The 22,910-nt window shown below is 49.0% G+C and overlaps 1 protein-coding gene across 8 annotated transcripts in view; it reads right to left on the bottom strand.

Moving 5' to 3' along the window:
* NFATC2 (nuclear factor of activated T cells 2) overlaps positions 1–22,910 on the bottom strand; it is a 154,485-nt gene that overhangs the window by 36,822 nt on the left and 94,753 nt on the right. For all 8 annotated transcript variants that reach the window (XM_063634203.1, XM_055266585.2, XM_055266589.2 and 5 more), the window contains exons 7-9: positions 9,099–9,154; positions 8,566–8,692; positions 5,507–6,196 (exon numbers count right to left, since the gene is read on the bottom strand). In XM_063634203.1, coding sequence (XP_063490273.1) covers positions 5,507–6,196; positions 8,566–8,692; positions 9,099–9,154 — 873 coding nt within the window. The remainder of the gene's footprint in view (positions 1–5,506; positions 6,197–8,565; positions 8,693–9,098; positions 9,155–22,910) is intronic.

The following is a 22,910-nucleotide window of genomic DNA, read 5'->3' as shown; positions in this document are numbered from 1 at the left end:
AAACAGCAGGTCACATTTATGGAAGATCCCTTTTATTGACATGCATTAACTCATCATCCTCAGCACAGCCTTAGAAGGGAGGAACTGTGAACATCTCATTCTATAGATGGGGACATGAAGGCACAAGGCAGCGAGTAACTTGCCCAAGGTCAGAGTCAGTGATGGAGCTGACACTCAAGACACAAAAGAGTCATGAAATCTGACTTCTGTTTGTGCAAAAAGGCAACATGAATCTCTGGAGAAGGCAGGATGGTGGTCACTTTTGTAGAAGGGAAAGGGACATCTGGGGGCTTCTGGGGTGCTGACAAGACTGTCATAATCCAGGTGGCAATTCCGTGGGTGGCCCGTTTGTGAAATATACAGAATGCACTACTGATTTCTGAATGTGCATATAATTAAGTACTTTACATGAAGAACAGGGCAGAAGTAGATTTAAGAATGAGCAGACTGATTTGTGCCCTTCCTGCACACATCAATGTACTCTCTCACACACACACAAGCTGCTATCCTCACAAGCCACTGCAGGGGCTGCAGCCATCACCAACACCACATCCTTTCTTTTCTGGACGTTTCCAGAACGGGGTAAAACATCTCCTTTGAGTCCCAGGCCACACCCCTGCCCCTATGTTCTCTCATCGGTGGCTGAGTCTCTGGGCGGCTGTAGTAAGCTCTCTACTTCAAAACCTGTGGCGGGTTTGGTGGTGAGATGGCCCGATGACCTCTGCACCCCCAGTTCAGCTGTGGAGTCAGCATGTCTCCTAGAATGCACCACAAGAGCGCTAGTAAAAGTCATCTCTGAGTCCACTTTCCCCAGCGCCTCTCCTGCTTGCTTGCATCCTGAGCAGCAAAAAGTGCAGCCGTCCCTCATTTTATGCAAGGGAAGTGCTGAGAATTACCTGTTTATTGATCACATTTGGGCAATTCCAGTTGCATTTTAAGTAACCGCGCTGATGACAGGGCCTGCGGGGCACACCCCCTGTGAAATGCACTGCCTTCCATCACGCTCCTGTCACGGGATTCGTTTTCAATTTCACTCATCTCCCTTTTTCAACCCTTGCCTCCCTATAGTCCATTTTGCAAAGGCAGCCAGAGTGATCTTTTCAAACAGTAAATCAAACCACACTGCACTGCTGCTGAAAGCCTGCGGGAGCAAGCCCACATCTCCGAGTTCATGGCCTCCACCACCTGCGTTCCCTCTCCCTGAAACACTCTTCCCTCAGACCTCCCCAGGTCTGCGTCCATCCCCAAAGGCCGCCTCTTCAGTGGCCTTTCTGTACACTCATCTGCAGGGGCCAACCTCACCCCCAAACCCCCAAACCAGGCAGCCACCCTCTCGCTCCTAACCCCGTGGAATTTCCCCTGTGGCGTTCATCGCTGTCTGAATTTCGCTTGCTTACTTACTGCCTTCCATGCTAATGTCTATCTCCCTTACCAATCACCGTGAGAGCAAAGATTTCATTTCATTTGTTCACTAGTGGATCCCTAAGTCCCAGAACAGTGCCCAGCACAGAGTAGACAGGCAGAAAATACTAGTGGGTGAGAGGGAAGGAGGGTCAAGGACAGAGAGAGAGGGAAGAAGGAAGGGTTAAGGACAGGGAGGGGTGGGGAGGAGAGAGGAGTAGGGGAGAAAGTAGGGAAGAGTTAGGTCCCAGAAGCAGCTACTGCTAGGAGCTGCTGGTGTTCCCCAGATACAACTTGGGGCCTTAGAACAAGGGACTAGTCACAGAAGGGGGATGAGAGCAGAGAGAACGCAAGTGACAGTGTATGAGCCGTATGTTTTTGAAGAACTGTAAGAAAGTGCCTGAATTGAGGTGGGTGGAGAAACATGGGGCTCGGGGGAGTGGATGCCTTGGGCCCTGGAATATTACTTATTTTGCTTTTCCAAAGAGACTTCTTGAAAACGTCTCAAGTACTCGGAGTGGAGAAAGCAGGAGCGCCTTGGCGTTCCAAGAACAAACGGGGCCAAGCCAGCCGGCGTCTGTGTGCAGGAATGCAGGCGGGAAGGGCTGAGATAAAGCACAGATGCCCCATGAGGGAGCTGGGTGGGATGCCCAGACGCGATGCTGGGATCACTGGCCAAGGTGCAGGAAACGATAACCCAGAGCCGGGGGCTTCCCTGGACCCCAGGGCAGGGGCAGGATCAGCTTCAAAGATGGTTTGTTTGCACTCGTGCGGGGGAGGGAGGACCTGTGTGTCCACTGGTGACTGCTTCCTTTTCCAGCCACAGAACCTTCCCTCAACCCTCAAAACGCATAAGCCCAGCTCTTACAAAGTTTCCAAGGAAAGCCCACTTTGGCAAAATCTCAAGGGAAATAAATGACAAATCAGAAATGCCCACGCACGGGCAGCACAGCATGCTGGGGTTTAGCACGGGCCCCGTGCAGCCAAATATGCACTGTGTGCAACAGACTCCCTTGAAATCATAAATGAAAGGGACAGAAAAGGACCTAAAGACCGAGGAAGTTGCCCCACCAGACACCCGAGGAATGACCCAGGGGATTTTCCAGTTTACTTGTCAGAAATAACACAACACAGCAAACCAAGACGTCCAAATCTCATATCCATAGAGCTGATGGTGGCACATCTGGAATGTTCCACAGATGCACGGGCTAGACAGACTCTTGAGGAGAATTTGAAATTCCAGCAGTTGAGAGACAAAACTGCACCCACATCTTCTCGGTGGCGACAGTGGAGATGCAGTCTGGGGCTTGCCACTGGGCACGAGCCACCAGGGGACCTGCCCATTGGAGGGTCCTGGGTTGGGCGGAGCCTTGGAGACAAGGCCGGCGGAGCACTGAACATAACTAGTGGCACTTGCTGCCTTTTGGAGGCCACATGAGTGGAAACCATGCCACTGCCCCATCCTGCTCTGGCCTCAGGAATGTGTAGCCCCCAAATTGAGAAGCCGGACCATGGCACAGGGGACAGGGCAGTGCTGCGCTTCAGAGCTCTCGAGCTTCCTTTATGTTATTTCTGCCAAGTATTAGGAAAAGAGCTTCTAGGTCAGCTGTGTAGCACGACTCCTGGGCCTCCACTCTTGCAGAACACAGCACAATCCAGTGTGGACATCACCACCTGGAGTGTGCGACGCGCTCTCCTTTGTGCTACACCCCCTCGTTTTAGAGACTTATAATGTCCACTAGCATGATAAAGATTCTCAGAAGTCCTGCAACAAATAATTAAACAAAAACAAAAAAACTTGGTTTAACCTAGTTTTTTCATCTTTTAAAGTCATGGAACCCTCCTTCAGAAAATAGCTCCTAACATCCCATGGGCTGGGGTCATACAGCATGTACCTAAATTTCACCTTGCTCGGTTCTCTGAGACATCCTTAGAGCTGACTCAGGTTTGGACCTAGCGGGACTCCCCCTCACCACGACTTTGAACCTGCCTGCGTTCAGAAACGGCCTCAGGAGGCCCAAAAGGCTCTCGGTGCTCAGCTGCTTTCTCTGTAACATAAGCTTCTGTGGAAATGGCAAGGACATCTATGGATCTGGGGCTGCCATAGCCAGTCATGACCACCTCGGGCCACTTGGACACAGGTGCCCCAATATCCAAGGCACTCACCAGTTGCCTTTAACAAGGGATGGACAGGGTAGGAGAGGCCAGTGCGTTTCTCGCTCTGGAGACCAGACCAGCCCTAGGTGCAGAGTCAGCTGGGGAAAATTATCCAGCCCTGCACAGACACTCATTTATTTATAAAGCACCTCTTCTCCAATACAATCGATCCCCCAAGTCCTCACGTGGAGAGGGATCTGGTTACGACCATGCTTCATTGATCCACCACGTTCTGCCTTAGTTAATTCTCTACATGATTGCCCCGTTGAAAATAAGCACCAAAACATTATCTTCACCATTGTGAATGTAAATTGTTCAAGGATGGATTGTATGCAGGTGTCCATTTCAAAACAGAGCACCATAACCCTAACCCAACCTGTGCTTGATTATTCAGGATCAAACGGATCAATTATTAACAGAGCAATACCTAGAGGTCAGCCTTGTAAGGCACGTGGGGCAGGATGACCCTACAAGAAGTGGTCCCAGAGGTCTTTGCTTGGTGAGTTCAGGGGACGTTTCTGATCGACTGTCTCCCTAGGGATTGGGTATGGAAAATACCAGAAGTCACAGAGCCCCCAGATAACCTGGCTTGTCCAGATGTTTCGAGGAGTAAAGGTCAACAGCCTCTGACTATGCAGCAGAGGATATTTCTGGCACTGCGGTATATGAAATTTAGTACCCAGTCTTGATGGTAACTATTGTGGCTGTTTCAAAGCTTTTGCTTTACTTCCTACCCCTTGGCTGGGCTCCTGAGAGTTAATTTTCTGAAATAATTGAGGTTTCAGGGTCTATCAGATGCTACTGCCTATAAAATACAAGACTGGAACTGGGAATGACAGCCAGCAATTTAGGTTTTTCCTTCTTCTATTAAGAAAAAACTCCAGTCGCTTAACTGTACATTTTTAAATAACGTAGAGTGTCATGGGATTTGCAACTCGATGGATAAATGCTTGAGGGGATGGATACCCCATTCTCTATATGTGCTTATTGCACTTTGTATGCCTGTCTCCAAACATCTCATGTGCCCCATAAATATATACATCTGCTATATAGCCACAAAAAATTTTTAAAAGATAAAGAAAGTCCAATAGCCTATTTTTCTGTCTGGAGCCCCCAAGGCAAGGCTGCTCTGCTCATCCCACCCTCTCTGACCTCCCAATGCACCTTGCGGCTCCCAGGTGAGTCTTAGCAATGCGATTTGTCCTTCCTCCCTGAGATCCTGGACCAACACCTCATCACAGCTGCTCCACAAGACTACCCTCTGGCCAGACCCCTTGCCCACAAACGGGCACCTACAGACTCACACAAAGCCTCCTCTGCATCTTTTCCTTGGCCCAAACCACCCATCAGCTGGGCTCACCACAGCGGAAGCCCACTGCTTCCTTCCCATCAATGCGCATCTCTGTTCCACGAGCACAGGGTAGAGAAGTGCCCGCAGCCTGCCTGCAAGCAGTTCTGATAAAGCCACTTTTCAATGAGCTTTCTTCTTCCTTTTCCTCCCTCTCCCTCCCTCAAATATACAAAAGAGGATATAAAGTGGGATTTTTTTCTGTACAGGAATGAAAGGAGGTTAGCTTTCCTTCCATTCTATTTTCTTGGCCTCAGTCTAAATCTGGCAATTGGAAAGAGTGTGGAAGCAGTTAAATGGACCCAGTTCATGACCCAGGGGATGCCGGGTTGCCCTCATTTGCTTTTTCTATGGGGGTGATTCTGGAGGGGGGCATCTGAAATTGTTACTGCTTCCCCTCTGCAACTACTGCTGGGAGGTAATTCTTGCACAGAGCTAGGGGTGGCTTTCGGGGTCATATTATTCAACCTCCTTAAATTAAAATGGGGACACTGAGGCCCAAAGAGGTTACGGAATCTGTAGGCCATGCAGTGAACTTCCTGGGCAGAGATGCTTCAGGGCACCATCCTTACAGGCAGTGACAAAACTCAAGCGTCTTACCATCATCCAAGTAGGTCTGGTCCAAGTTCTGCTCCTGTTTAATGGTCACCCCTGCAGGTAATACTTCCTTTTGGTCACTGACCGGGGGTCCGTTTTTGGCGGCTCTTTGGCTCGTGGCATTCTGCTGCTGAATGACTGTGGGGTAGGAACCGGGGCTCAGCCTCTGACCTTGACTGACCGGGGGCGGGCCAGGCCTGGTGGTGCCTGGTGCGAAATTCTCGCAGTACATGATGTGCTGGAACTCCTGGTGGCTTCCGCAGCGCAGCTGCTGGTTGGTGGGTGAGTAGTGGATCACAGGCGAGGCCTGCTGGTTGGTCGGAGAGGGGTGGAGCAGGGCTGAGCTCTGGCCCTGGGAGCCGGCGTGCACGAGCACAGAGCGGTGAGCGTCCGCAAGGGACAGCGGGGCGGCCATGAGGGCCGGCTGCTGATAGCCCAGCAGGCTGGGGCTCAGGCTCTTGCTCCGCTGGTAGAGTACGGCCGCTGGGTTCTGTTGCTGGTAGCGGGCGTCAGGGGATGAGAGCCCCGTGCGGAACTGCTGGCAGGGAGCCATGGTGGCCACGAGGCAGGAGGGGGACTCGGCCACCATCGGGTGCTGGGGGTAATAAGGCTGGCTCCCCAGGCCTCCATGGGTGGGGCTGCAGATCAGAGTGGGGTCATATTCGTCCGTGGGCTCCGTCTTGATGGCTGGGACTGGGAGGAGAAAAGAGCACATGGGGCACCCATGGCAGTGAGCCACGGATGTGCACAGAGGATTCGTGGACGGTGCTTGGGAACATGGCCTTGGGAGTCCATACGGGTGGGACAAACAGCTGGTCCCCGTCACTTATCAGCCTTGGGCAAAAGGCTCCCCATGCAATTGTCTTAGGCAGGAAATTCTACCCTGGCCATGAACATCTTGAATTATAGATTTTTCCAATACTGGAAAGGTAGCTGGTAGGTCTTACTCAGCCCGGGATGTTTACAGCCTATCTCTCCAGGTGACAGCCCGGAGGAGAATGCTTGATTTCAGATGATGCCTCCCCCTCTTTCTATCCCAGCAGCTCCTGTCTCCGCTTGCTTTCCTTTCTACTGCTTATCCGCGTCAGAAATGTCATAGATGCTTTATATGCTGATTTATTACCTAAATACGCCCCGCCTCCAAATGTCAGCTCCTCAAAGAAATGTCTGGTTTTTGATCCTCATGGCCCAAAACAGCACCTGGTACTTAATGGGCACTCAGATATTTTCTAGACAAAGGAATGAGCAAATAGTGACTGTTCCCTTCCTCCGTTCTGTAGTGCTTTGGGGGAATGAGCACTACTGTCTCAAGCCTCAGTTTCCCCATCTGTTACCTGGCAGGAACAATCATACCTACCCCTACGAGATCATTGGGAGGATTAAATAAGATGTGTATGCAAAGCACTGAGCACAGTGGCTGGCATACAGTAAGTGCTCAATGCTTGCTGTCGCTGCTATTCTCTTACTATGATCATCCATCATGACTACCACTTGTGTTGTCGCTGTGGCCATTCCTTTCTCCCTGCCCAGCACCAATCACTGAAATCACTCCTTCCCCAACATCCATACTAAAGCATTACCAATCCCAGGAGTTGAGGAATCAGTTTTCTTTTTACTGGAGTGAATGAGTCAGTGACAGAACTGTGACCAAGTGTGCGCACGTGTGTGTGTGTGTGTGTGCACGTGTGTGTGTGTGTGTGCGCACGTGTGCACGTGTGTGTGTGTGTGTGTGTGGTGGGGGACCTCCAAGTATTGGGGACTGGAGGAGATAAGGAGACTAGGCAAGGCTGTCTCTAACCACAGAAACTGTCCCTTGAGGTGCCAAAGGGCGTCACCTCACTCCCTGGCCCAACTGGGAGACCGAGAGCTCGCTCCGGCCATGCTCAGCCAGACAAGAGCCAACGCCAGGCCACAAATGAGAGGAAAGAGCACCACGAAACATAACTGAGAGCATGTCTGCTCAAAGGGATTCCTGCACTGCAGTCTAGAGCCCTCCCAGCGATCTCCCACAGTTTTGGGTCCTGTTGACCTGAACCCTGCCCCTGATAGAGTGTCATGTCTGTCCCAAGATAGCAGTGTCCTCACAAGGGTCAACACAGAACTGTGGGCACAAGTCAAGCTCACCAAGGCAAGGCTGCCAGGGCACCCCTCAGTTTAATGCTTCTAGCAGCCCAGAGGCTCCCTGAGAAACTGCCATAGGATGGAAATTATACCCTGGGTGATTGTCTCAAATTATAGGTTTCCAGTCTTGGAAGGTAGCTAGCAGGTCTTTCTCAGCCTGGGAAGCCTATAGCCTATTTCCCAAGGGAGAGCTCAGAGAAGCATTTTTAAAATTTAAAATTATGCTTCCCCTGGCTGTTCCTGTCCACCTTTTCCACAGCCCCAATCATAATCCAACATACCAATAATATCAACATTATCTATGACCTAATCCCCTCTGTTAGAACGGCAGTTCCACATGGACAGGGATTCTTACCCTGTAGTGTTCACAGCTGTGTCCACAAGCCAAGAACAGTTCATGACACTCAAATATCTTCTGGACAAATGAATGAATGAAAAAATGGTACTCATCACCTTTCTTGGGGCTGTACTTTGTGGGAATGAGACCTCCTGACCCGGTTATCCACCAGTCACTCCATTAGGCCACGGGGTGATAACCCACATGGGGGGTCACATAAAGATTCTGCAGGTTTTAGGGCATAGCCCCTCTATCATGATCAAATCTAAGCCAGGGACAGGAGTCATCTACTTAGCACCCTTCTGTGTGAACATGCATACACACACCCTTCTTCTATTCCCCCTTCCCTTAAAGGAAGGTACTAAGGCAATAAGAGCTAACATCACTGACATCAGCTTACTTTACACTGTGCTAAGGATTTATGTGCATTTAATTTCCGGAACCCTTATAAGGAAGATGCTGTCTCACAGATGATGCAACTGAGGCTCAGAGAGGCTGAGTCATCTGTCCAAAGTTACCCGGCTAGGAGCAGACTTCAGGAGTCCTGAGCCCTGTGCCTGTACTGCCTCTCAGTACCAGAGGGGTCATCAGAGACACTCCTTACCTGGGTGGTAGGTAAAGTGCTGAGGCTGACTTCGTTTTCTCTTCCCATTGATGACGTAGAAGTTCACTTTTACAGGTGTGCGGATGTGCTTGTTCCGATATTCAGGGATCTCAACAAAAAGCATGTTCTATAAGGAAGGAGTTGTCATGAACTTAACTGCAATCATGTCTCAGTTCCTACTCAGACCCTAAGCGCATCCAGGCAGCCCACTGTCTAATGGGTGTTTTGATGTGCCTTTCATCGGTTTACAGGGGAAGTTCAATTTCAGGGGAATTTAACCGGTCAGCGGCAGCAAAAAAATAATACTCCATCAAAATATAATAAGGTGTCACAGTTACAAATCAGAGAGTGTGGTGCCCAATAAATGTTGAATTCACTCATTAATATGCAGATATTGAGTACCTGTTAGGTCCAAAGCTCTGGGGGACACTGATGAAGGAAGGAGGGAAAGAAGGAAAGAGAATGAAAGAGGGAAACGTGAGGGGGATTGAAAGACACTCAGCTGCCTGACAGTCAGTGCGTCACGTGCTTACGGGCTGGCTCTTGTCCTTATCCACCGTGGCTTCCATCTCCCAAATTTGCTGCCCATCTAGAAAAATTCAAAAATGACAGACTTTGAAGGAACTATTAGAAACCAAAGATTTAAGACAAAAACTCACCAACTTCTGTTTATCTTAGCTTACATATTATGTCATTTCAGTAAGGTGTGTATGTGTCAATATGTGCACGTGTGTGTACATAAGTATTTATACATATAAATAGTTCCTTTTTCCAAAAGGAAGACATGGTGTCAATAGAAAACAAGGCAACATTGTCCTAAGCAAATTAAGGCAGGAACAGAAAACTCAACACCACATGTTCTCATTTATAAGTGGGAGCTAAGCATGGGGTATACACGGACATGAAGATGGGAACAGCAGATACTGAGGACTAATGGAGGTGGGAGACGGGGACCAGGGATCTACCAATTGGGTACTATCCTCACTGCCTGAGTGACAGGCTCATTCATACCCAAACCTCAGTGTCATGTAATATACCCATGTAACAAACCACATGTACTTCCCAAATCTAAAATAAAAGTTGAAGTTATATTTTAAAAAATTAAAAAATAATGTTGACAGCCAGAAGAAAGCAGGACAACAGAAAATAAGAAAAAAAATAGAAACTGTCCAGAATCCTATCACCATTTTTTCCCCGTATCTGAATGTCTATATATCTTTCTTTTTTTTTTTTTTTTTTTTTTTGAAAAAAAAAAAAAAAGGCATTATTAAGGGCTGGGCATGGTAGCTTATGCCTGTAATCCAAGCACTTTGGGAGGCCAAGGCAGATGGATCACTTGAGGCTAGGAGTTCGAGACCAGCCTGGCCAGCATGGTGAAACCCCATCTCTACTAAAAAAAAAAAATACAAAAATTAGCCAGTTGTGGTAGCAGGTGCCTGTAATCCCAGCTACTTGGGAGGGTGAGGCATGAGAATTGCCTGAACCCAGGAGGCGGATGTTACAGCAAACCAAGCTTGCACCACTGCACTCCAGACTGGGTGACAGAGTGAGACTTTGTCTCAAAACAAACAAACAAATAAATAAACAAACAAACAAACAAATAATTTTAAAAAGCATTGTTATATGTTATACTTTATTCTACGCCAAAGCTGTTAGAGAAGCACCATGACAGGTCCCTGACTGTCCCAGACATGCCTCCTTGGTGGTCTGAGAACACAGGCTTAAAGATGCGGCCCCAAGTCATGAGGGAAGCCAGTGACTTCAGTGGTGTCCTGGCTCACAAGTCACCGAAGAGCAGAAAGACAGGGGCTCACCCTCCACCTTTCCTCAGCAGACAGCCTGGATCTCATGTCAGTCATAATAACTGATGAAGAGGTTTTGCTCAGTAAACTCTCTTGTCCAGAAGCAGAACACTACTTCCCCAGTTTGGGGCCAAGAAGTTGGGCCAAAACAAACAAACAAACAAACAAACAAACAAAAAAACTCTGCGTTTGCAAATAATTGATTTCTCTTGCTGATCACCTATACTGGTCATTGGGTAGTTTTCAGCTGAAACAAATAATTTCAACAAGTATTTCCAGGGTGTTTTGTGGAACACTGGTTCTGAAGGATATTAAATAGTTTTATGAGAAGGGGGAAAAAATCTACATGCTAATAAGCATTTGGAAACTGCTGAGTCAAAGTCAAATGGCTTTCTTCACTGCAGGACTTCTCAGAGGCTTTAACATGCTGCTGTGCAGAGTAACTCTCCGAGGTGGGCTAGAGTACATAGCGCTTCCCAAGGTTTGACCAATGAACCCCTCCCTACTTTTAAGCACAGCTATTCGCATCTTCTGTGATTGCTTAGGTTTGAACCCATATAGTCTTGGCTCTTAAGATTCACCTAATGAAATCTGGGTTTCAAGCATTACTTAAACATAGTCCCACCCACCTCCCCCATGAAAAATTAATATAAAGTATTGTGATTGCTCTCTAGATGATCTTAACAAGGAACAAGCAATGAACAGGCTGGAGCCCTTTGTAACCATTAAGTCTGTAAGTCCCGACCTTACAGCGCAATTCCTGAAATGACTCAGCAAGACATGGGCTATGTTAGAAGGGAAGAGAACAGGTGGTTCATGTACTGACTCTCACTCTAGTGTCCCTTGGTCCCTGCTGAAGGGACCAAATCATATTTATCACCATCTCCCCAACACGTGCAAATGCCTAATCAACATCTCATGACTGAACAGACAGAAGCGTCAGCAGCTCCAAAGGCTGCTGGTGAGGCCAAGAAAAGGCCAAAGGCTAACATCACACATGCCCCCTTGATGAGGGCAGAATACCTCGGCCCCTGTTTTCTCAGACAACTGAGCAGGCATGTCTGATGCTCAAAAGGAAGCAAGGGCAGATCGCGCTGGATGGACATCAAGGAATTGGAAGCAAAGTCATCAAGACCTGAGTCCTTTCAGTGTGCAAAGTCCTGTACAGAACTAGTCAGGGACAGTCCTCATTTCTTTGTCAAAGACAAGTCAAAGACCACACAACAGAGACACATGTCCCCTTTTCAGGTAGAGGTCACCACCAGGAGTGTGACTGTACAGGTCAGGCTAGGGTCTTCATCAAAAAGTGTGTCCTCATCCGCAACTGCAAAGTGAGCTTGAAGCCTAAAGACTGAGTAAGAAATGAACAGAGGAAATGGCAACATGTTGATGTTTGGTTGGTCACCCTCCCCCATAGCCTCTCCTCGCCTGAATTGAATTATTGAATTCTGCCACCAACAGCATCATTTCTTTTTCCACTTACATGAGCTTGCTTTGAAAAAAAAAAAGGATCATTTTCAGAAGTTCATAATGGGGAGGAAAGGGAGAAAATAGTACCTGGAAATGTGGTCAGGAAGTATTAAGTAGGATCCATAAAGCTTCCACTCCCAGCTCTCTTCCTAGGCTCACACCAAGAAGCGACAGACGAAACAGAAAATACAAAATGGCAGTCCAACGAAAAGGGCGTCACCAAGAGGAGAGTTCTCATGGACTGTCCTCTCTGGGTCAAGGGACCCAACACGAGGAAAGAGACCTTTTCCCACCTCTGGTGGGTGTGCACGGCAGACAAAACTCTACCCACTGACAGCCATAGAATTCCAGCACACAGGTCCTTGAGAGTACCCTTAAAAACTAGCCAGCCCTGCACTGGCGGACGAGGAAACTGAGGCCCAGAGAAGCAAGGGGGCTGTGCAAAGACCCACAGTAGTTATTAAATCACAGCCTTTCAGCAACAACTGACATAATCTAATAACAAAGGAGATGGCTTCAAAGACAGGTCAAGGTTGTCACATGAGAGAAGCTTACCAGATCACTGTGAGGCTAGAAGGTTCCTGGGAGGCTGGAGAAAGGTCTCATGTGGGTGGGACCTTTGTAGGGTCACTCACCACAAAGATTCATGCAGATGCAGATCTCAAGCCCTTCCCTGCTTTGCTGTGCCCTCAAGATACCGTGGAAGCTTCACTGTGGCCCTCAAGGCCCTGCACAACCCGGCTCCTACTCTCGTTCCAGCCTCTCCAGGCATGGTTCTTACCCCTGAATCTTATGAGTGCTCACTACATGCCTGGCATCACTCTAAGCACCTCATATACATGGGTTTGTCTCATCTGTATAGCACCCGTAGGAGGCAGGTCTCCTCACCCCATCTTACAGGGGAGGACACCAGGCACAGAGAGGTGAGAGCACAGGCCAAGGTCACACAGCCAGACCCTGTGGGGAAGCCGGATTGGCACCCAGGCAGCCTGGCTTCAGAGTCAGCACTCTTCATGCAGTTTCAGATCCCTGTGTCTTGCAGCTCTTCCACCTGGTTCCTCTCCTCTAAGCCCCAGCCACAGCAACCAGCCCTTCCTCAGGATGCCCCACAGTGAGGCGGTGAGCCGCCACATCCCACAGCCTCCCAGAGCCCAGTAAGTGTGGGTCACAGGGAAAGACGCCCATGGGAGGCAGGGGGAAAGTCCTGCCCTCTCCAGTGTTCTCTGCCAGGCCTTCCACAACACGCTGACTGGAACCCTGAGCCTTCGTGGGCATGTCCTGCGGCTACAACCAACTTCTGCCACCCCAGTGCTCTGCCATTTTACTGTGTACCCCAAACTTCGGAGCAGATACACCCAGCTTCAAATCCCTGACTACTCCCAATGATTTGTGAGACCGTAGATATGACAGGATCTCTCTCTCTCTGTCTCTTTTCCAACATATGGAGATAATCACAGTACCCATACCTTATGGATTCGTTCTGAAGATTAAATATGGTAACAGACCCAAACAGGGTATTTTATAACTGTTCGGGGCCGGGTGCGGTGGCTCATGCCTGTGATCCCAGCACTTTGGGAAGCCGAGGTGGGCAGATTACCTGAGGTCAGGAGTTCAAGACTAGCCTGGACAACGTGGTAAAATCCCATCTCTACTAAAAATACAAAAACTTAGCGTGCATCTGTAATCCCAGCTACTTGGGGAGCTGAGGCAGGAGAATCTCTTGAACCCAGAGATGGAGGTTGCAGTGAGCTGAGATCACGCCATTGCACTCCAGCCTGGGCAACAAGAGTGAAACTCTGTCTCAAAAAAAAAAAAAAAAAAAAAAAAAGTTCAACAGATATCTGTTACGATTATGGCTAGTGGCAACAGATTATTTCAACACTGTCTTCTTTATCATTTGTTGCATATATTCCACAATGTGTTAATACCAAGAAAAACACAAGCATTTTAAAATCAGAAAATAATAAACATTTTCCAAGTGCATTTTCTGATTGCAATACTTCTGCCTACAGGTTTGGGCTGGAGGGAATTTACGAAGCGACAAAGTCTGTTATGGGAGACTGCAGCATGGTGCCTGATTTTCCTTTGCTTTCCAAAGTGGGTCTTTTCACCATTAACTTTTTAAACACACATACACAGAGAAAAAGACCTCACAGGAATAAGAAATCAAAACTTAAACTATGAGCCAAGGGTCCATCTTCTTTCTTTTGCATCCTTTTGGTACCAGAAGCTCCAAGGGCAGCCCAGGAATCTGGCCTGACCTGTACTCTGTCATGGAGGGTCTGCACTCGGTTCTGGACGAACAAGTCCCCAACAGGAAGTGAAAGCCCACATCCGTTGTCTTTCTTGATTTTATGCAGCACGTGCAAGACACACTCCAGGAGGCTGGTCTCTAAGGGAAGTGTGCAGTTTGCAAGGTACCTTAGGGTCATTTTCCCAGGCTCCTCCTCCCCGCTCCACCCCGCATCCACGGGTGCACAAGTCCTGGGCTTTCGCCTGGAGAACCCACTAATCCCAACCTCTGAATTGCACTCCCATGGGGCAGTGAAATTCAAAACAAATGCTGATGGGGCCAGGTGTGGTGGCTCACACCTGTAATCCCAGCACTTTGGGAGGCCGAGGCGAGTGGATCACTTGAGGTCAGGAGTTCAAGACCAGCCTGGCCAACATGGCGAAACCCCATCTCTACTGTGAATACAAAAATTAGCGAGGCATGGTGGTGGGCACTTGTAATCCCAGCTACTCAGGAGGCTGAGGCAGGAGAATCGCTTGAACCCAGCAGGCGGAGGTTGCAGTAAGCCGAGATCGCACCACTGCACTCCAGCCTGGGCGACAGAGCAAGACTCTGTATCAAAAATAAAAAAATAAATGCTGATGGAGTTTTCTCAGCCTGATGTCACTCTGCCCAGGTTCAAGTTCTGTCCTCATAGTTTACTCGCTGTGTGAACTTCGAGTGGCAGCTCTCTGTGCCTCAGTTTCCGCATAAGCAAAAATGATAAAGTTTGGCCAGGTTCAGTGGCTCACACCTGTAATCCCAGCACTTTGGGAGGCCGAGGTGGGTGGACCACCTGAGGTCAGGAGTTCAAGACCCACCTGACCAACATGGTGAAACCCCGTCTCTACGAAAAATACAAAAAATTAACTGGGGGTGGTGGCGGGCACCTGTAATTCCAGCTACTTGGGAGGCTGAGGCAGGAGAATCACTTGAACCCAGGAGGCAGAGGCTGCAGTGAGCTGAGATCACACCATTGCACTCCAGCCTGGACAACAAGAGCAAAACTCCATCTCAAAAAAAAAAAAAAAAAGATAAAGTTAATATTACTGACCTCAAGAAGATGTGGTGAGAATTAAAATAGACAGTGTATGTGAAATGCTTAGTAAAATTCCCAGCGCATAGTTAATGCTGCTGTCATTACTGTGATTTTAGAATTTGGAGTCTTGCATTATTCTGATTCCAGTAAAAAAGAATTGAAGGGCCATCCTGACCCAAGTGCTTTGGTGGGTATTGAAGTTTTTTGCTTCATTTCATTGCATTAAATTCCTCATTGCAAATAAATAAAATGGTCATAGAAAGTATTTATTGGTAGGGGACTGGTTGAATTAATCATGGGCCATCTGTAATTAGTATGGAAAATCAGTAGAAGAGCACTGGGCAGCCCTTAGCTAGATTTGTGTTTTCTAACCTGGAAACATGACTCTGTTATATTAAAAAGCAGATTTTGCTGGGCACGGTGGCTCACGCCCGTAATCCCAGCACTTTGGGAGGCCGAAGTGGGTGGATCACTTGAGGTCAGGAGTTTGAGACCAGCCTGGTCAACATGGTGAAATCCCGTCGCTACTAAAAATACAAAAATTAGCTGGGTGTGGTGGCGCGTGCCTGAAATCTCAGCTACTCAGGAGGCTGAGGCATGAGAATCGCTTGAATCCGGGAGGTGGAGGTTGCAGTAAGCTGAGATGGTGCCACTGCACTCCAGCCTGGGTGACAAAGTGAGACTCTGCCTCAAAAAAATAAAATAAAGTAAAATAAAATAAAATAAAAAGCAGATTTTTAAAAAATGCTGCAGACCAGTATGTACAGCATGATGCCGCTTTGTAAGTCTATTCCTAAGTCTGCTTAAACTTAGAAAGCCTGTGCCCCAAGCTACTCATATGGTTGTACCTCTGGGGCTGGGCCTGAATGGGGGAGGTGAGACCTTCATGCCTTTCTTCACTGATTCAAGAAACATGTTACATCATGGTGACTTTAATTCGTTTATATTTTTATTATTTTTCAATAATGTTGTTTTTCTTTTCTTAAGAAAAAGGCACACTGCAACTGCCTGTTGACTTTCCTGTCTCTCAGGAGCCCTCCGGGGCCACAGCCTGAGCGGGAGGCTGGGCATGGACCATCAGCTCTGACTCAGCTCCGGCACAGCTGTACCCCAGGCTGTGAGATGGACCATGTATGCCTTCCAGCCCTCCGGGGCCCCCAGACAGGGAGGCGGGGCCAGACATTCCACCCAGGCTCAAGAGAGACATGGACTCAGGGTTGCTTATGTCTACTGAGGTGAGGACCCAGCCTCTCTACCCAGCTTCCCTCCCCTGACTCCACTAGACACACTGGCCTTCTCTCTCCCTCCAACAGCCACACCTGCCTACCTCCAGGCCTTGGAACTTGCTGTTTCCACCTCTCAAGATGCTTTTCTTCAGCTCTCCTGTGACCATCCCCTTCCCATCCTTCAGATGCAGCTCAGGGAGATCCCCCCTTCATCCCACACCATCCCCTTATGACTTTCTACTCCTCCCTTCCAGCCCGACATCATTTTAGCTACCTATTGGTTTGCTATCTCCGCCCAGCCCCAGGCTGTGAGTTCCCCCAGAGCAGGGCTATAGCTATCTCATTCTCTGCTTTATCCTCAGCTCTACAGTATCTGGCACATAATAGTTGCTCAATTAATACTGGCTGAATAAACAAACAAATTGACCTCAGGATCCTCCAGTGTGCACCCCACAGCCAGAGTCCAGGAAACATCTGACCACTGACCTCTCCAGCCACAGGACCCTGCAAGGAGGAATCACCAAGCCCTTATTATGGGGTCCTTTGTGGGAATCAGCTGATGAGGAAGGAGCTGGGAATATAGGTGCAGACAAGGAATCAAACACAATCAGAGCAACTCAGCCCAGACGGCATTCCCAGTGCCGTTGACCAGGAGTTCCGTATAATCCACCTCCCAACCCACATCTTGGGTCTGGGACTCTGGGCAGACCTACCCCCATGGAATAGGACTGAGAAGACCAAGTATGCTTCTACCGCCCTGGGCTGAGATGAAATAAAGGACTTCGGTCTCTTGAGCAGATGTTCAGGCAAAATTCCCCCAACCAAAATTAACAAGGACTGGCAGCCGGTGTGAAAACGGCCCTTCCAAGTCTTAGTCAGTGGGGAAGAGAAAGGAGCCAACCACTTCGGGCAAAGGGGTCAGGTCTAGAGAAGACTTAGCACGACTCTGCACATTAAAAAAAAAAAAAAACCATGGGGTGGGGGGATGGTTAAAGTAACATCATAGCGTTTGTTTTGTGTTTCTTTGTTTTTGAAACAGGGTCTCGCTCCATTGCCCAGGCAGGAGTCCGTGGCGCCATCTCAGCTCACTGCAACCTCCACCTCCCAGGTTCAAGAGATTCTCCTGCCTCAGCCACCCAAGTAGCTGGGATTACAGGCACATGCCACCATGGCCGGCTAATTTTTGTATTTCAAGTAGAGATGGAGTTTCACCATGTTGGCCAGGCTCGTCTTGAACTCCTGACCTCAGGTGATCTGCCCGCCTTAGCCTCCCAAAGTGCTGGGATTACAGGCATGAGCCACCATGCCCAGCTGCCATTACAGCCTTTGCTTTAACTTCACTGCAGAGTCAACTCCAGAAGAAAACCCCTACTAGATGCAAGAAGAATGGGCATCGCTAACCAGCCGGTTTGCTGATGTATGGCCTCTATACTTTGGTTGGTTTCCTGGTTTCTCTTTGCAGGCAATTATTTAACCCTGTGATGGAACAACGCAGCCAGGAAGCAGTAGGGTTGGCCATGGGTTAGGGCTGGAGTCTTAGCAGTCGGGCTGGAGTCTTAGCAGTCAGCCTGGAGGAGCTGTGGGCTTGTGTCAGCACTCCAGGAGAAATGAGCAAGCTTTTGGGAGGAGGAAGGCAAATCCGTCCTCACCCGGGCTGTGAGCATGCCACTGGGCTCGAGGCGTACGGGGAGAAAATCAAAGTGTCAGCTTGTGTTAGGAAACCACGCGTGATGCTTCCCAGTCCTGGCCGTGCTTTTAAAAATTAGCCAAATAAAAATGGTTGAAGTCATTTCAGTCTGCTCTTTATGACTGCTAACTAGCAGAAAAACGTGTCCTCCCTGGAAGCATGGGCTTAATGAGCCCAGCAGACGGGGGTGGGGTGGGAGAGGTTCAGGAATGGCCCCCCCAGCTTAGGATTTCAGCCGCCCGACAGGGTAACACTGCTCAAATGGATTTACTGAGATCGGGAAAGGAAGTCCCTTGATTCCCGAGTCTCCTGCCCCAGTACTTCCTTGGTGGGCTTGCCCCAACCATCGCCCACTGGGACAACTGAACCAGGGGCTCACTCACCTCCCAGCTTCTCCGAGTGCTGCCCCCGCCCCCTGCCACCAAGTCCACTGTTCATACAGATGGCCAGAGCACTCTTAAACATCAACCAGACCATGCCACTCCCCTGCTCAAAAACCTCCAACTACCTGTTGCTTTGGGAATTCAATCCAAACTCCTTGCCATGTCTGCAGGGCCCAGCTGGGCCTGCCCCCCGCAGCACCTCTCCAGGCTGGGCTCTCACTCTCACGATGCACCAGCCGCCCGGGCCTGCTTCCCGTTCCTCAAATGCCCTAAGCTCATCTCCACGCTGGGGCCTTGGCACTGGGCAGTTCCTTTTGCCTGGGACACTCTCCCAGCAGTCCTTGTGGCTCTCTCTTTCCCACCTTCAAGGGTCTGCTCAAAGCCATCTCCTCCAGCAAGACCTCCCTGACTCTTCCCTATCCAGAGTTACCAGATTTAACCAATAAAAATACAGGATGTTCAGTTAAACTTGGATTTCAGAAAGCAACGAATACCTTTTTACTACAAGTATGTCCCAAACTCCTTGCCATTGTATAGAACATACTTTTACTAAAGAAATTCACTGTTTGGGATTCAAATTTAACTGCACATCCTATATTTTCCCCCCTAACTCCACACCCTTTTCTCTCTTGGGCCTGTGACCTGGCTTCCCTGGCTTCATAGCATTTTCCCCATCTGAAAATGTCCTGCTTATAAACAAGTTTCAGACTGTCCACTCCCAAGGGCAGGGACCTCACCTGCCACGTGTCCCCTGTGCCTGGCATGGCACTGCACATAGTAGGTGCTCAGTAAACACCTGGGAAATGAACATGGAAGCACTGGGGGGCTGAGTGAGTGGAGCAAGCCTGAAAGGGCATGCTTGGATGCTCAGTCAAGGTCAATCTTACACAGAGGCCGGATTTCAGCTCCTCCCCTGTTCCACCCTAGACGTGACTCTTCTCGGCCCTAAGCTGTCATCTGTGGATGATCCCCACACATTCCAGACAGCCAGCTACTCTGGGAACCAGGAAGTTGGGGTTTCAGGCCCAGCCCTCCACTGACGAACTCTGTCACCTCAAAGAAGTCTAATGACCACACCGTGTGACTCGGCTTCCCCATCTGTAAAATGGGGAAGGGGAGGAAGCAGACCATTAGTTACCCTCCCTCCAGCTGCCAGGCTATGACTCCAGGAGGCTGATGGCTCTAGGGTAAGGAGAGGAAAGAAATTCACCTCGCCAAGAAGGACTCTTCTCCCAGACAAGAAACCAACATGGCTCTGCCCTCTGAACCCTGTGTGAAGTCAATCAGGCTCCCAGAGTGCAGGTAGAAGGGCAGCTGATGTTTTCTGAGCACCTACTATGTGCCCGATACTTTCAGTTCCTTGATCTCCTTCTATTGCTAAAACACCACCAACCCCATCTTAGAGATGGGAAAACTGAGTCCCAGGGTACATAGTGTGAGGCCAATCCAGGCTTCAGGCCAAGTCTGCCGGGTGATTCAAAATCCAGCTTTTGAAGTGGGAATTACACAAAGGCCTTTGGCACCAGGAACAATCTCTGATGGTGGAAGTGCTTAGATTACAACGAGTGTGCTAACTAAAAACCCATTTCTCTGCGGCCTCCTTCAAATGGATGCAAACGTAATGAACTGCAGGATTCTTGGACTTAAAAGCCTGTTCTTCAATGCAGGGGAGCAAGTTTAGGCAATATTTAGTTCCCTGAAAACGAGACCATTTTCTCTATCTCCACGGCAGCTTCGGAGTTGCAGTCTGGATCGCATCTCTGGAGAGCAGCTTTGTGTCCCTGCAAAGCTGTGGGTAAGTGATGGGTTCCAGCCCGGGGGGCCACTGACACCAGGGACATGAGTCACAGAGGGCAAAGGTCCGGAGAGCCTTAGTCATGCCCCAGCTCTGCCTGGAGCCTGACATTCCCCAGAGGGAAGCCCCATCTAGATACTCCCATACCAGGTCTATTGTTTCAGAGAACATCACGCCGGGTACAACCAAACCCAGGGAGAGAAACAGGTGGGAAGAGCAGGTGTCTGCTCTAAGATGGTTCCGATTGTTCCAGGGCACGAATTCTTGGAAAAATACTTAATTTAGGAAAAAAAAATTATTTTAAGCACATGCATTTATATTTATTAAACAAAGCTCAAAATACAACCTTTGGGGACCTCCAAGTAATAAAATGACTCATGTCAGGATATGATGACTCAGTGGGAAACAGGGAATTCCACCACCCACGCGTCCTTTCTAAAAAATCAATTTGTCCTCTGGACAGGTGATGGGAGCCTCTGCCATCAGACCATTCCAAGAAAATCGTCCAGCAAAACAAAACAAAAAATTCTCTTCAAACAATTTAAGTTTCAAAGCTGAGTAATCTGATGCAGGCCAGTTTCCAACCTACGCCCCCGCGGGACACACAGAGCCAGGGAGCTAGCTGGCCAAGCCTGGGGGCCTGAATTAAGAAGGATTTACCAGCCGAAAAATTCCAAAACTCTGTGTCATGTGAAGGAACCTTCCAAAACATTGGATCCCACCCAGGCGCAGCGAGTCGCTCAAAGCCATGGCAACCCCGTTCCCGCTGCCACATCACTTTTATTTTTGTGTCCTTAGATTTTTTCCTGTTTTGCAATGTTTTGCTGGGACCCCCAACTCCGCCTGAGGCCCCGTGGCCAAGGGCCAGGGTTCCCACTGAAGTCAGGAACAGCCTGGACTTCCCAGCGTGAACTTTGCCTGAAGGGTTACACATTTTTTAAATTTCAGAGAACATCCAAATGGCTTTGCAGCAATTACTGAGAATGATAAATAGGAAAGACCCTGATTGTTCTGTTTGGTTTCTCTTTGTCCTCTCTGACATGACTAGAAAAAATTACTCAAGTTGATGACAAATGCTGCCTTGGGATTCCACCTCTGTCACCAGTTGTGGGCTGACCTGGGGCGCATGACATCTGTGAGCCTCAGTTACCTCATCTGTAAAATGGGGATAATGCTGCCTGCTTCTCAGGGCTGGAATGACAACTAAAAGAGATGCATTCATTCAACAACACAAATGAGCACCTACTATGTGCTGGGGACCACTCTGGATGCTGAGGATATAGCAGCAAACACTGAGACTCTGCTGTCAAGGAACTAAGAGTCCAGCATGAGAGACCAGGTGATAAATGAACAGACAGACAAGGTGATTTCAACAGTGCTAAGTGCCACCAAGAAAACAGAGCCGGGCAGTGGCACAGAAGGTGACAAGGTGTCTGGGAAGCCGGACAACTTCAGAATGACAGTCAAGGAGGACCCCGTGGAGGAAGTGACCTTTGAGCTGAGACTGGGAGGAATAGGAGGCGGCAGGCTTGAAAAGAAATAGTGGAGGAGGCCAGGCACAGTGGCTCGCGCCTGTAATCCCAACACTTTGGGAGGCCGAGGCGGGCAAATCACGAGGTCAGGAGATCGAGACCATCCTGGCTAACATGGTGAAACCCCATCTCTACTAAACAAAATACAAAAAATTAGCCAGGCGTGGTGGCGGGCGCCTATAGTCCCAGCTACTCGGGAGGCTGGGGCAGGAGAATGGCGTGAACCCGGGAGATAAAGCTTGCAGTGAGCCAAGATCGCACACTTGCGCCACGCCACTCCAGCCTGGGCGATAGAGCGAGACTCCGTCTCAAAAAAAAAAAAGAAAAAAGAAAAGAAAAGAAGCAAAGAAATGGTGGAGGAACATTCTAAGAGCAAACTGAGAAAGCCAAGGTCCTGAGACAGAAATGGCCTTGGGGTGTTTGAGGACAGAGTGAAGCCAGGTGTTGCTATGGCCAAGTGGCAGCAAAAGAGTCAAAAAAGCTGAGGTCAGAGAGATGGGCAGGGGCCAGATCACACAGGCTCTTGAAAGTCACAAAAATAATCAAAAATAGTAATACAAATAACATAATAATCATTATTATTATTGCTGCTATAAATAAGATGCCATTTTCCAAAACACCAAGCTTTTCTAACTTAAGAAACACCACGCTGCCCCTCTCCTACTGTTTTTCCACTGCTCTCCAATTTGTCATCTTGCTGGAGTGGAAACTGCCAATTCCATTTTAGTCGACAGCTATAAAAAGAACATTGGAGCTGGTGGTGCCGATGACCAAACTCGGGGCTAAGATTAGCCCAGGAGGCTGTCACCTTTCCTTAATGTGAGAAACAGCTGGGATTCCCCTTCCTTGGAAAACTTCAACTGTTCCGCCCCGCCCCGCAGAGCCCTTGCTGGCCAAATGTCCATGGAGATGGGAACAGGGATGAGTTTTGGAAAAAAGAAGTTGAGCAACAGGGATTCCCCCTGCAGAAGGCGGCCCGGGCTGGGAGGTGAGCTCTTGGGGTCAAAAGAGCAGGACCAGCGAATGCAAGGTGAGCCCCCTCTCTGCAGAGAGCCCTGAGAGCCAGACATCCCCCGCAGAGAAGCCCACCGTGTCTCTAACACCCCCGATTGTCTCTTGTCATTAATCCAGGAACTACA

This window comes from Symphalangus syndactylus, chromosome 24 (genome assembly GCF_028878055.3).
Source record: "Symphalangus syndactylus isolate Jambi chromosome 24, NHGRI_mSymSyn1-v2.1_pri, whole genome shotgun sequence".
NCBI classification, from domain to species: domain Eukaryota; kingdom Metazoa; phylum Chordata; class Mammalia; order Primates; family Hylobatidae; genus Symphalangus; species Symphalangus syndactylus.
The sequence above is the reverse complement of the archived record's forward strand: the minus strand, read 5'-3'. Positions and strand labels throughout refer to the sequence as shown.